Source organism: Leishmania mexicana, chromosome 11 (assembly GCF_000234665.1).
Source record: "Leishmania mexicana MHOM/GT/2001/U1103 complete genome, chromosome 11".
Classification (NCBI taxonomy): Eukaryota; Euglenozoa; class Kinetoplastea; order Trypanosomatida; family Trypanosomatidae; genus Leishmania; species Leishmania mexicana.
Genome location: NC_018315.1, coordinates 132,709 through 146,770, shown reverse-complemented (window position 1 = coordinate 146,770; position 14,062 = coordinate 132,709). Strand labels below are relative to the sequence as shown.

At 61.3% G+C, this 14,062-nt stretch overlaps 4 protein-coding genes across 4 annotated transcripts; all 4 read right to left on the bottom strand.

The window, feature by feature from the left end:
• Positions 1-254: 254 nt before the first annotated feature.
• LMXM_11_0440 (conserved hypothetical protein) lies at positions 255-2,018 on the bottom strand (the record flags this gene model as incomplete). Its single annotated transcript, XM_003872968.1, has 1 exon — positions 255-2,018. One exon carries the CDS (start codon positions 2,016-2,018, stop codon positions 255-257), a length of 1,764 nt encoding a protein of 587 aa, XP_003873017.1.
• A 1,192-nt stretch (positions 2,019-3,210) lies between these two features.
• Positions 3,211-5,145, bottom strand: LMXM_11_0430 (conserved hypothetical protein; the record flags this gene model as incomplete). The annotated part of the gene is made up of 1 exon (XM_003872967.1): positions 3,211-5,145. One exon carries the CDS (start codon positions 5,143-5,145, stop codon positions 3,211-3,213), a length of 1,935 nt encoding a protein of 644 aa, XP_003873016.1.
• A 1,520-nt stretch (positions 5,146-6,665) lies between these two features.
• On the bottom strand, positions 6,666-8,990 carry LMXM_11_0420 (putative chromatin binding protein; the record flags this gene model as incomplete). The annotated part of the gene is made up of 1 exon (XM_003872966.1): positions 6,666-8,990. One exon carries the CDS (start codon positions 8,988-8,990, stop codon positions 6,666-6,668), a length of 2,325 nt encoding a protein of 774 aa, XP_003873015.1.
• Positions 8,991-9,925: 935 nt separating this feature from the next.
• Positions 9,926-12,466, bottom strand: LMXM_11_0410 (conserved hypothetical protein; the record flags this gene model as incomplete). Its single annotated transcript, XM_003872965.1, has 1 exon — positions 9,926-12,466. One exon carries the CDS (start codon positions 12,464-12,466, stop codon positions 9,926-9,928), a length of 2,541 nt encoding a protein of 846 aa, XP_003873014.1.
• Positions 12,467-14,062: the final 1,596 nt, after the last annotated feature.

The window sequence follows — 14,062 nt, the reverse complement described above, 5'->3', positions numbered from 1 at the left end:
TTCAGAGTACCCGCGTTTCGCATAAGCGGGTGGAAGAGGAGGAGGGGGGGGGGCGTGCGCCACCGCTCCTGCCCCGTTTGCACATCCTTTTCACTCCAACGGAACGCACCACGCACACAGACAACCAACTACGCAAACGACATGCGACACGGGCGTGTGTGTGTCCATAGAGGTGCATACAGTGAAGCCGCGCGTACAGCCCGAGACCACCCTATCGCTGACCCTCTTCTTACACAGCCTCCCCTCGCACCCGTTCATGTCACGGAAGAGCTGCTCTGCTGCAATTTTGTCATAAAGAGAGCCGCAATCTCGCGTCTGTCCATCTTTGATGTACCCACTGAGTTGCTCATGGCGGCGGAGTTCTGCGGTGCGTTGCGGCGGTTGTTGTTGGGCGGATCGGGGGTATCGCTCTCGCCGTCCTGCGAGCAGAGCGATGAGTGGGCGGACATCTCTACCGCTAGGATACGCACCGACGGCGACCGCTTCTGCTGCTGCTGCTGCTGCTCCTGTTGTGGGTGGCGAGACTTTCTATGCGCACCGCTTGAATCCCCCTCTCCGTGACCCGGAGCTGCTGCTGCTGCTGCGGAGCGCACAGATGCCTGTGTTAACTCCTCCGGGTCCTCCGCCCTCTCTTGCGAGCACTGCCGTGCAAACGTTCGCCGCAGCTCTCGCAGCTCTCTACGCAGGGCAACGACCTCGCGTCGATAGTCGTCTCGCTCTGCAGTGACGCGCGCGAGCTGCTCCTCCAGGTCATCCCGGACGAGCTCGCTGCTGTGACGTTCGCCGTACCGCGTGACTTGCGGTGCAGCACCGACGGCGCCCTGTTGGTGAGGCGATGATGCGGAGCCTGGGAAGAGACTTGCAGTCAGCGAGCCTCGACCGTTGCTGCTGTGCAATGGCCCTGGGGACCATGACGCGTGCGTGCGGTCAGGTGAGGAGGAGATGGAGGCGGAGCCAGGGGTTTCTGTGAGGCGGTGCTCATGCGGTAGGGCACGACGCGGGCACGCGAGGCTATCTGACGCGCCTCCCACCACCCCAGTAGAGGCGACAGAGGCGGTGGTGGTGGGTGGCGCTGCCGCGGATAAACACAGCGGGCGAGCGCTGTCGGACGTGCCACGATGAGGCAGACGGTGATGGGTCCGTGTGGAAGAGGAGGAGTGCGCGTGTCGCGGTGCCCTTCTCTCCAGCGTCGCAGAAGAGTCATGGATGCCGGTGGTGTCGAGCATGGATTGTGCTGTTCCTTGGTTCGCGCTTGCCGGCCGGGTGTTGTGCCCGCTGCCGCAACGCCCTTCCTCGCGGTACTCACTGATAGAAGCCATGGTGCTGTGATCGAGTGAGCCGACGGACGACGTGTCTGGCACGGAGGGAGGTGCCGCTGTCGAGCTGCGGACACTGCTGGGCGGCGCCGTTGTCGGCAAGTCGTTCTGCTCGACACTGGAGGGCAGCAGGAGATGGAGTTGGGTGAGCAAGCGCTTGCGCAGGAGCAGGGGGTTGCCGGATAGAAAGACGGCGCTCAAGAGCGAGAGACACTTGAGGGAGGCGACGTCTGCCACCTCTCGCAAGAGGTTACTCTCTGCGTGGAGTGTGCGCAGCTGACTGCAGTGCTCGATCCCTATGAGGGAGCTGAGTCGATTGCACCGCACGTCGAGGTACGTCAGCTGCGCCGTCACGTTGGGAACCCCTCGCAGGTCTTCCAGATCGTTGAAGGAAACATTGAGGGAGGTGAGGGACTGCAACGGCAGAAGAGCGGCATTCTGGAGTGAGGCGAGGTTGTTGTGCGATGCATCGAGTTCCTGCAGGGTCAGCGGAAGTCCACCACCGAGGGAGCGCAGCCCGTTGTGAGAAATGTTCAGCACAGTCAAGTGCGTCAGCCCTTCAAGCCCACGGATGGCGTGCAGCGAGTTGTGCGAGAGATCCAACTGCCGCACCTGTAGGAGGAGATGTAGGTGCTCGTCTGTATGGGCGAACTCGGCGGGGTCGAAGGACTGCAGCCCGCGACGTCGAAGATCAACTTGCATACTTCACACGCTGAGACAGACATGCACCCACAACGGGAGAGGGTTGGGCGAAACGCGCCCTCGACACGCGAGAAGAGAAACGCCAGGAAAGTCTGAGAGACGACAGCACCGAATGCACTCCACGGCCCACCATGACGTCCGGAAAATAAAAACCGCAAGCCAACAACGGGTTGGGATCAAAGCGGGGTGGGATGGGGGGAGGGACAGAGAGATGGGATGATGCGGGGGTGGTGATGGCGTGGAAGCGCGACTGAGGGGACTTGACTGAGCAGGTGTTGTGGGGGGGGGGAGGTCGAGGGAAAAAATAGCCAAGGGCTGCGCGGAAGGGGGAGGGGGAGGGGGAGGAACAGAGGCGACAGTGCAGTGTGAGCAGACAATGCGCACTCGATAAAGCGGGGAGGCTAGAAGAGAAGGGAGAGCAACAACGCACGCACACAGACGCAGAGATAGCATACATGAAGATGGTATCCGTGCGTGAGAGAGCTAGCACGGTCTATGGAAGGGGGACGGTGGGGTTGGCCGTCTCCGCCGCTCTATGCGTGAACTGAAACGAAAAAGAAAAAAGGCCGAAGAGAGAGGGAGAGACCGTGACAATGTGTGGAGTTGTGTGTGTAGGGGGTTTTCTTCAACACCCACGTGGCGTGCGCTGACTCACCGTTTGTGCACTTGCGCAGGAGGACAGATGAGAGGGGGGGGGGAGGGGAGGAGGGAGAGCGCGAGACGTGACGAGGCGAGGGGGCAAGACGGAGGGAGGCGTACAGAGGGAAGGGGGAGAGGTGCAGGAGGCGAAGACAAGCGGGGCACAACACCCCCTGACGTGGCCCTTCACCCTTTTCACAAAACAAAAGGACGAATCATCGGAGAGAGGGAGAGACGCCTGGCTCACCCCCTCCCCTCAATGGGGGAGAAAGAGATGCCATGAGCGCTCGTCTCGCCATGGGCGATGACGGCGTCCCCACCAGACGCCACGCATCCCCCTTCCATGCCTTGTTCGTCATTGCTCTCCTGCTCGACAAGCAAAAGAGAACAGAGAAGTGTGAAGGAGACGCGAGCCTGCGAAGACACATACACACACACACATACACACCCAACCACCTCACATCAGCGAGCAACCACAGAAACCAACTTGCTCCCTCAGCAACAGCTTAACTGGTCATGTGTGTACGTGCGTGGCCTGTGCGCTCAAACGTCCTCAATCCAAGCCGTCGTCGAGGTCCTCATCGTCGTCGTCGTCGCCACTTTCATGCCCATCATCGTCATGGCTTGGCGCATTCGGGTTGTTCAGAGAAGCCGCACTTGCCGCCATGGTGGCGTCCGACACCTCTTGGCTAGGCACCTGGATGAGATGCACCACAGCACTGCTTTTCACGTTTTGCTTATCCGTTTTGAGCACAACGCTGAAGTACTGGGGGTATCGAATCACGAAGAAGTACACACCGCCGTACCTGCGCCGAATCACCTCCTGGGCGCCGAAGGGGAGGTTTGTGTGGACCGTGGACGCCGCACGAGCGCCGCGCTGTTGAAGGAACTCGGCGATGAGCCGGAGAAGATCGCCATCGCTGAAGTTCTGTCGAATCACCCCGCGCGGCAGAGGTTGATCGGGTCGACAGAGGCACCACTTACCCGCGCTCTGGTACTCAAACTGAGTGAAGTACTGCGGATAGTTGTTGAAGAAGCATCGAATGCGCTTGGGCATGAACATCAACAACTCCTCCGGGACGTTGCGCTTGAGAAACGTCTTGAGGTTCACAAAGCCGCGGCGGGGAAGGTGTTTGCTCACTTCCTTCGCCAGGTTTTCTGGGTCGTGGAGCGGGTGAGACGGGTCGTCACGGAAAGCGATCTTGCGGCGCAGGGAACGAATGCGTGCCTTATCGCGGGCATCTGTGGCTATGCGCAACTGTTCCTCCAGCGGCAGTTTCGCGCGTTGAGTGCGCAGCCGATACCGCATCCGCATCACCACGGTCGGCGTCTCTGGTGGAACAAAGAAGACTGGTTTGTGAGCGGCAAAGAAACCGTCCAGCCCGCCATAGTAGCGGCTCAGTTCCGCGCGAACGGCAGAGGTGAGCTGACACCGGACAACATCAATGTCGACCTGCGTGTCACCCGGCACCAGGCTCATCAGTGCCTGGAAACTCTTTGGCGTGGGCGTAGAGTGAGCTTCGAGGCCAGAGTAGCCGGGCTTCCGCAGCAGCACTGCGGCCTCGGTCGTGAACTGCGGTGACGATGGCGCTCCCGCTGCCCCGCCGTCCGTTGTGGGAACCTCACGTACGGCAAAAGCGAAGCGGTGCTGCATCTGGGCGAAGTACGTGATGGCAGCGGGCCCTTGATAGGGCAGGTGTGCCGTTACATCCGGTCCAACGCGGCGGAGCAGCTCCGGCAGCGGCATCCACTTGTCGTAGATGCCTTCAAAGGCGGCCTCAAACGCCTCTACAAGAGCCACATCGGGGCGGTAGCGCGCGTACAGCTTCTCCGACACCTCACTCCCACTCAGTGACAGATCGCCGAAGCTACCGTAGAGACGCACATAGCGCTCGCCGGCCACGGTTACCAACTCCAACGACTTGACATTGAGGTACACCTCAAGATGCTCCGCTGTGTAGCCGGGCATATTCGTGACCACTTCCGTCACTGGAACAAAGAAGGGCGGGATGTGCGAGACGAAATCCCGCACCGCGATCACGGCCCCATTCGCGCTGGAGTGTGTCCCATCCACAACGAGTGTCGACGGGGTCGCATCGAAGTCTCGCGGGGGATTCGGTATTTCGTGCAAGCCAACGTCGAAGAAGAGCCCCACAGGGCCCGCCGCACTCGACCTGGGAGAAGTGGTGTCCAGGTCGGTAGCGTTCATTTCTGGAGGTGATGGGGGCGAGGGGGTGTGCACAGCTGCCCTAGCCACGCTGTCGCAGTGAGAGCTGAACTTCACAACTGCAGCTTGGCCCTCCTCCACGGGACTGACAGTGTTGGTCTTGGCGGCCTTGCCAGCGCTGCCGCCCATGCTCTCCGCCGAGGAGGTCCCCGCGATCGACGAGGTTACACGGTCAGGCATCTTTCCTTTTGCGTAGTACACACCCGTCGCGTTCAGCGATATGGCGAGCTCATTGGCACACTTCTGCAATACGTGGGCCATGGACTTGTGCGGCTTCACGTACCGTCGACGCACATGGGACGGCAACGCCGCGTACAAGTCACTGACTGGCAACCATGTCTGGTCAGCTTGTCTCTCCAGAACCGCGCGAATCTCGGAGAGCAGGGCGGGAGCCACAGAAGTGTTGGAGGTGCCCGGTGTGTTACCCGCAGCGAGGACAGTGGCGGATTCGTGTGATCCTTCAGCAGCAGTGGCAGCAGATACTCCCTGTGCACTGCTTGAAGAAGAGGTGGAGAGGGCTCTACATCCTAGTACGGCACCAGGGAGGTGTGCGACAGCGAGGCAACGGAGCGTCCTGGAGGCGGAAACCGGCGTTGATGTCGTGCAGTCAAGGATGGCGCACTTCGCTATTGGTGGCAGGCAGCAGGTGACTGGGTATGGTAAACCACCAGAGGAGGGGGGCGAGAGGAAGGAGGGGCAGAGAACCTTCGTAGAAACACGTAGCACGCGACTTTGCGGAGCTGAAGCTCCCATGACACGAGCGACTCGGTGGGAGCGCTGGGCTCCGCAGAGAATGCCGGCATGAGAGAGTCGCTGATGCTTGTCAGAGGCGCGCCACATAGTGACGACACCAGTGGACAGGCTCTCTATGTACCTCTTCCCCATCCTGCGTCCTTGGGTGCGCGTGTGTGGGATGCGTGAAGGGGTGGGGGTGGGGGAGGTGGTGAGATAGACAGGAGGGACACGTGCAGGCCACGTGCGTGTCCGCTGTCTCTTCTGCTGTCGCGCAGCGGCAACTATTCCAGCCACGGGTGGGTGGCGGGGGGGGGGGACGCCCGTCAGGGGGAGGGGGAACACGTAAAATGCCGTTAAACAGAACCGACGAGAGAAAGAGAGGGACGAGTGAGGAGCGTGCCGGTGGGTGGGTGGTCCGCGAAAGGGGGCAGAAGGGCAGGTTACGGGGTGGGTGGGTGGGTTGGCCGAGAGGCGTCGAGTGGGTTGGTGGGAAAGCGAAGGAGAGACACCTGAAGGAGCGAGATGCCCACCGACACACACACACACACACACACGTATGTGATGACCAGCACCTCCGCACAGACTCGATCTTCATCTCTTTCGCGTGTTTCCATCGTGGTAGTCTCGTGGAAGGAGGGGTGGGTGGGTGGGTGGGCAGCGGGGGGGGGGGGCTCGATAGGAGGAGGGGAGAGAGAGGGCTGGAGGGTGCCGGTGAGGTATAGGCGGTTCCACGAGGCCCTGTTCACACCCGCCCTCCACTTCCTCGCGGTCCGCCGTGCCTTCGCGTCCGTGAAAGAATACCGGCGAAACACAAACCAACGCAGCGAGGCACAGAGAGGAAGCCGAGAGCCGGCCCCACCGATGCGCAGGTGTGCGTGCGGATAGGGCACCGAGAGAGTTTACGTGAACGGAGAATAGAGAAAAGGGCGATGCCATCCACGTGCCCACACACGTCCCCACACGGACACGCAGGAGGTGCCAAGTGCAAAGATGTATACGGAGGTGGAGGGAAACAGTGGAGGGAGAGCGGGGTGAGGTTTGCTGCGCTAGCCGCTCGTGGTCGCTGGCGCTGTTGTTGCTGCAGCAGCAGCAGCAGGACGGACATCGACGAGGAAGACGGAGTGCCGCGCGCCGGCCTCAACAGCACGAATCGTCACCACTTCGTAATGCACCTCCGCTCCCGACGTGAAGGGCTCAAACGTCTTCGCCGCAGCGGGGCGGCGGTGATTTGCAGGCGGAGCCGCAGCGTCGCGCAGCGACTGCTGCACAGCGGTAGCGACGCGCAGTACATTCCCGTCTCTCAGAACAGGCCGTGGTGCCACCACAACGTCATCTCCCGGCACATCCCTGGCCTGGAGCCCAGGTGCAGCGATCTGTCCATGCAAGTTGTCGCCAAAACCAAAGACACACGATGACGAGGCGACCGTCGACCTCCCGTGCGAAGGCGCGGTTGTCACAGAAGAGTGGCCCACGGGGCTGCTCGCCCGCGGGTCGTGCATCCAGATGAGGTAGTGCGAGCGGCCTACCACCGAATGCACCGTCACCTGACCTCCGGCGGTCATGGGAGGGTCTGAGAAAGCCAGACTCGCCCAAGTGCGCGTGAAACTGTCGTCGGTGCTGAGCCCAAGGTTGCCGCTACCCATGATTTGCAGCAGTGGCATGTGTGAAGGGGTTATACCACAGGGAGGTGATGCCACGGTCTTTTCCTTTTCTGCACGGGCGAGTGCCGGTGCCGATGCAGGTGATGAAGGGGTGCACGTTGCTCTGTAGCGCAACAGGCTTTCCTCTCCGGCATGTATTCCCACACACAAGCCACGGAGCGCCGCGGCAGCTGCCCCGGCATCATCCCTGTGGAATGAACTTGGCATGTCGGCAAAGACGTCCCGTGGGTGAGAGGCGGCTGCGTCCTCGATGTCAGAGCAGTAGTAGCAGCCCCAGTGGAGAACCAGCTGCTGTTCCTCGCCATCTTTGTGGCGTCGCCGCAGCGTGACGGCGGAGTGGTGATGCATCGCCTGCAGTTTTACCACCTCCCATCGACTTTGGACACCGCTGGTAGTCTGGAGGACGGATGCTGTGGGGGAGAGACACATGCCACCCGTTGCTGTGCGCTCATGGCACTGCCGGATCACGTCCTCTGCCAGTTCATGGGCTGTGCAACTTCGGTGAAGCAGTGCTGGACGCAGCTCCTCCGCAGAAGTCGTAGGAAGCCGCACCGCGCTTTCCTCCAGATGGTCCACACCCTCCACCAGCTCGAAGAAGGCTGAGTTGAAGGGGGGACGGCGCTGCTTGGCGGCAGCTGCAGCCTTCCACTTGAACTTGTAGGTGTCATCCGTTGCGCTGTGCTGACCATCACTGGCGCTGTCGTGCGCCTGCTGCTGCTGCTGGGATGAGCGCAGCGCGCGCTCCTGCCGCTGAGCTTTGGCCTGCAGCACCGCCCAGGCGTCGCCGTCGTAGCCGAGCTCTCCAAAGTCGCCTCGGCCGCATGCCATCAGTAAGGACGGGTAGTGAACAAGCTCACGACTGTCATTGGAGTTGGCGGGTGACTGCTGAGCTGCGGGACTCAACGGTGTTGCCGCGCGCAGGATGACTGCGTCACTCCAGGCGAGAAGGGTGTGGTGGGTGCCGCAGCTGATGTGCGTGAGGCGGCCGTAAAGCAGTCGCGCGTGCCGACCGGGCAGGTCGAAGTCGCACGCGCTCGGTAGCGCCGACATCATTGGAGAAGCTGCACGCGATGCTGTTGTCGACTGCCTTGCATTGTCGTCAGCAGTCGTTTGGGGGAGCGCTGGACAGAGTCGAGTCCACGTGTACACATTGTCCGTGTGCCCGAGGCCAAGCTGGCCGCAGTCGTTCCGACCTGTCACGTAAACGCCGGCTGTCGTGCACAGAAACGAGTGATCGGCACCGCAGTGGATCGAAAGGATGGTCGCGGGCACGTCGTCCAAGGCCCCGTCCCCGCCTGGAAATTCAGCGAAGGCGATTCGCACAGGTCGATCCACGTGGGTCGGCACCGACGCCGCCGTGGCCCCTGCGTTGCCGAGAGCGCCGTCCACGGCAGTCGCTGCTGTGTTAGCAGTGGATGGCCGGCCCAGGCCAAGTTGGCCATCCTCATGCAGTCCCCAACCGTAGAGCCCAGTGGTCGTCAGCACCAAGGTGTGGTAGGCTCCACAGGCCACCTGACGAACCTCTCCTACGGTGGAAGCGGAAGCGAAGGTGGGCAGGAAGTCGTCTAGTAGCGCAATCTCGCTCATGGTCGACGGGGCGTCCTGCCCGATGCCGAGTCGGCCGTCATGTCCGCAGCCGCACACGGCAATTGCTGTGTAGACTGACTTTGCCGCCATGGCGGGGGTTGTGGTCAAGTCGTCCACTGGCATGCCCGTGTCGTGCAGGGGAGGGGGTGGGTAAGCGAGTGAGAAAGGCTGTATGCGTCTACGGAGAAGGATGCCGCAACGGTACTGTCATGTGTAAGGAGGAACGGGTGGGGGCTTGACAGAGAGACCAGTACACTGGCTCGAGGTAGTCCCCTGCTTTAAGGGGCACTGTGAATTTGTGATGGTAGTGCCAATATGCGCTGCGATGTACACGGGCACTGTGCCTGAAGCACAGAGGTATCGTGGCAACGAGTTTGTGCCCTACACCGAGGAGCAATACAACGAGAGGCAGAGAGGGACAGGCGACAAGGTGCATGCCATGAGACAGGTGAGCTGTGCCTTCGGTAGCGAACGGCAGGACCACACACACACACACAAACATGCGCGGGAAAGGACGCTGTAAACCCGGTCCCGGCTCTGCACGACTCTCGCGGCTGCTGCCTCTCATCATCATCTTATGTTCACGCGCCTCTTCAGGGTAGAGTGTTAAGCGATATCCTTCATGGGCAAGGAAGAGGGAGCTCGTTATGATGTGAGCGTCCAGTGGGCCCATGCATGACGGGGTGGGGTGTGTGTGGAGAGAGGGGAGTCGAGCATAGCGTTAATCTGCTTAACAAAGGTAAAAGAAAACATAACAGTGGTGGCACGCATTAGACAGGCCGCACACACACACATACACCCACACACACAACACCAAAACAACAACAGAGACACACGACACCATCGATGCTGCCTCGGGTCGGCGCTCGCGCTGTCCATCCAGACCAGCGTGCAGCGCACCCCCCTTCCCCTCCCCCCGACACACACACACACACTTACGTTGGGGCTAGTAGAGTTCCGTTTTTTTTTTCAGGCGTGCATCAACACGGCACGCAGTACCACAGACTTCACTTCATCGTTCCTGTGTACCGATTTGGCAAGCGACAGCGGCGGCGATGTCACTCTGTCCACGCCGTCACCACGCCGTCTTCGGTGGACGTAAAGACCCACGCAAGCGTGGGATGCCACGCCACCGCGTACACCGGCCGCTGATGCTTCAGGATCTTCACTGGCACGACCAGCGCGTTCTTGTTGTAGTCGTCGTACACCATGCCGTGAAACACGTGCACTTGGCCATCCGAGGCGCCCGTGGCGAAGAGCGGGTAGGCGTTCGTTTTGGGGTGAAAGGCGAGCGCGTTCACGACGCCCTTGTGCGAGCGCATACGCTTGTACGGCTTGTCGGAGAAGTCCATGTCAAACCACGACGTGTGGCTCGTCGTGTCGCCGACGAGGAAGTTGTCGCCCTCGGGGTGGATGGACAGGCACGTCGTGACGCCGCCTGAGGCCTTGAAGCGCCGCTGCAGCCGGTGCGCCATAAGGTTGTAACACCGCACGGAGTTGGTCGTCGCGAGGAAGAAGATGGGCTCCCGCGGGTGGAAGCGGCAGTCCGTGACAACTTCAGAGAACTTGCGGAACGGACAGAACACCTTGCGCTTCGAGAGCTGCAGCATGATCGTCTGGCGGTACTTCACGTGGTCCTTGGGACACAGAGCGCACAGGTAGTCGCCCTTGATGTGGAAGCAGAACTTCTTCACCTTGGCGTGCATCGCGATCTTCACTACGATACCTGCATTGCGCTCCTTAGCGCTGGCATCGATGAACTCGGCGCGCTTCTCGCGCTCCTCGATGTCGTGCAGGTCGGCCGTCGCCTCGTGCGCCGTCTCATCCGCGTCGAGCGTCGTCTGCGTCACCGCGCGACCACCGAGCGTGTCCACGGCACCAAGCGCGTGCGCTGCCTCCCGCTGGCCTGCCGACAGCCCTGGTGCGCGCAGGAAGCGAATCGTGTGGTCGTTCACCAAGGTATGAGCCGCGAAGGTCGGGACAATGAACACAAGGCTGTACTCCACCGCGGCAGCGAGGATGTTGAGGGACTTGGAGGGGCAGAACTCTACCTGCTGCACCGGCGCCCCCATGTCGTATCGCTTCATGAGACGGCCCGTCTGCACCTCGAAGACGCGCACGAGATGGTCGTCGCAGCCGGTTGCGAGGTATTGCCCATTCGGGCTCACCGACACGCTACGCACTGTCGCTGTGTGCCCCTTGTAGTGAAAGGAGAGCTTCTCCGGATACGGCCGCAGGTCCTTCGGGTCCGGGAGCTCCGGCAGCAGCTTGTCCGGGTCAACCACGAGTCGCGTGCGCTGCGCACGAGGGAAGAAGGCGAGGTCGAGGCAGCGCTGGTAGCGGTCTTGGATGGTGTGGTGATAGAAGGGGACGTGGCGCAAGGCGTCGAAGGACTGCGGCAAAAAGTGCTCCTTGCGATCAATCGTACGCAGGCGAGCGTGGCGCTGCTTTGCCCGCTCACTCGGCAGGTACTCGGGCGGTGGGCGGTAACTCTCGAACGTGCCCGGGGGCGGAAGCTTCGGCTTTGGGACGCGGTTGAAGTACTTGAAGTGCGTGTGCGTGTCCATCTCCACGTGGCCGTCGTCCCAGAGCAGCTGATCCTCTTCCTCCTCCTCTTCCTTCCCCGGACGCAGCTTGCGCTCCGCTTCCTCCTTTCGGAGGCGGCGCACCATCTTCGCAATCACCTTCATGTCGTGCAGTGCCGGCACAAACGCCTTCTTGGACGGCCCACCACTGCGGGCGAGCGGATGGTTGAGCGGATCGAAGACGACCGTGTCCTCCTGCACCTCCGAGTACATGTCGTAGTTCGAGTTCGTTGTGCGGTTGCGCTGCAGGTTGAAGATGAGTTGCAGGTCGGCGTTCGACAGCGCCTTCCGCTCGTCGTGCAGGGCGTCGTAGATCGTGCGCATCGCGTTTGGATCGTCCGTCGCCTCCAGCAGCCGCTCCAGCGCAGATCGCTCCTTCTTCATCAGCTTCTTACCCTCGATGTCGTAGCCAATGTGGTCCTCATCCTTGTACCACTCCAGCGGAATGTCGCCGACGCGGTTCAGCGTCGCCTCATCCTCACTGCTGTCCGACTCGTCGAGGTGCTGTGTCGTTCCCAGACGCACTACACGACTCTTGTCGTCATCACCGTTGACACCGGCAGCGGCGTTCGCGAGCTCCTCGGCGTGTGGGAAGAGGATGACATCATCCTCGTTCGCCCTGCCATCCTCGCCGTCAGCGTCGGTGTCGCTGTCTTGCAGAATGATGTCGTAAAGGTGCTCGTATCCGTGTGCGTCGTGTTCGCTCTCGGCTGTGTACCCAGTGAGCACCACAGTCTCGTCGCGGGGGCTATCGAAGCTGGAGCTGATGTGGCTGTTCGCGCTCGCACTGGCGCTGCTGGTGGCACCCTCTGTGCGTTCCTCTGCGCGTGGGGTAAGGGGTGCCGTTGTGGGAGCAGTCGCCCTAAGCTTCGGCGACGGCTTGCCCTTTGGCGACTTCGTGGTAGACTGGGGGGAGGAGGACGAGGCGGTGGTGGTGGCGGTGCTTGGCGCACTCGCCGCCGCTGTCTGCCGCGACGACGGCGACTTTGAGGCGAGGCGACGCTTCGGAGGCATCCTACACGGTGACTCTTCTCTGCGTATTCGGGTGGGCGTATGACTGCCACCTCTCCCGTACCTGAGGTTATGATGGTTGAATGCACCGGCGGAGACGCTGCGTGCAACTCACACGTCGATGGGCAACACTTGCGTGTGTGCGTGCTTGAAGAGCAGATGATCAAAGACCGAAGGGAAAAGGCACGAGGGCGGATGGGTGAGGTTGTGTGCAGGGGTGTCAAGTGTCCTTCTGCAGACTCGACGAGCTCGAAAGAGGGCCCAGGGAGACGGTGAAGAGCTTCACCCTCGCATCTTTCGTGATGCCGTTCGTTTCACCTTCTCGCCCGCCATGTCTCTTACCATCTCGTGCGCGGCGGGGGCCGACGCAAACGTGGGACCATGGCAGCCTACGCCGCCCCACACACACGCGCACACCGGTAGGAGAAGCACGCCTTGCGGTTACATGTCGTTCGTCTGTTTAGCTTACCGAGGGAAATCATTGTCAGAAAATAGGCGTCGCACAACGGGCAACACCGACGCCGCCGAGGCCATCACCGCCACCACGACACGCCACGGCAAGAACGGCAATGGCGAAAACAGCGTGCCTGTCGTGTGCGCATGGGAAGCACAAGTCCCAGAGACAGAGAGAGCTGCAGGCGGAAGGTGAAGCGGGAAGAGGCGTGTCCGCCGGCGCACGTGTCAGTAAAAAAAAAAGTATACCCGCTACACACGCGTGAGCTCGTGGGCAGGCATGGCTTTCACGAGGGGCAAGTGCCCGCGGCTGCCATCGGAGCTTCGTCACGCCACTGTACATCGGCAGCGGCGGACCCCTCCTCCACCCCACCGCCCCCTCACTCACATGGAAACGCACTTCGGGCTTGTCCGCGGGGTGGGTGGGAGTAGAGGGACGTAGAACGACACGGTGCCGTCCACCTCACACCCACACCCATCGCGGCAACAAAGAGCAACCACCACATAAAACGCCTCATACCACACAAAGACATGAACGGCATAGCGGCAGAGTCCTGGTGCTCGTCCGCCTCACTGTTGACATCATCATCGGACTTCCACGATCATGGCGGCTATCGTTCACGATGCTGGGGGGGGGAGGGTGCGTGGGCCACACAGGCTACTGAGCTCTCCCAAACAAGGCAACACAGACACACACACACACACACACGCGCACACACCGGATGGGGGAGGGTAGAAGAAGAAAGACGAGGCAAACGACAGAGCCAAGCGCGCACAGGCGACTTGTCCACGAAAAGGAAACGAGGAGAGGGGGGGAGGGGGGAGGAACAAACGTTAAAGACACGGAGAGGTGGCAGGGACTGCCCATCGTTTATTGTCAAACAAACTTCCCCGGCGTGGAGGGATGGATGTGTGTGTGTGTGTAGGGTATCCCACAGGCGAGGCGGGGGAGAGGGAGGGAGATGGAAGACAGGCAGGTTCCTGCGAACAACGAAACGAAATGACGCAAGGAAGTTTGTGTGCGGAAGCTTGGTGACGGTCGAGGATCGGGGGGGGGGGGCAAGAGGGAGCAGCAGTACCTGCTTCCTCTCCGGTTTCTCACGTAGTGATACTGCGTCGCTCGCTGCGACTTGCATCGCCCCAGCA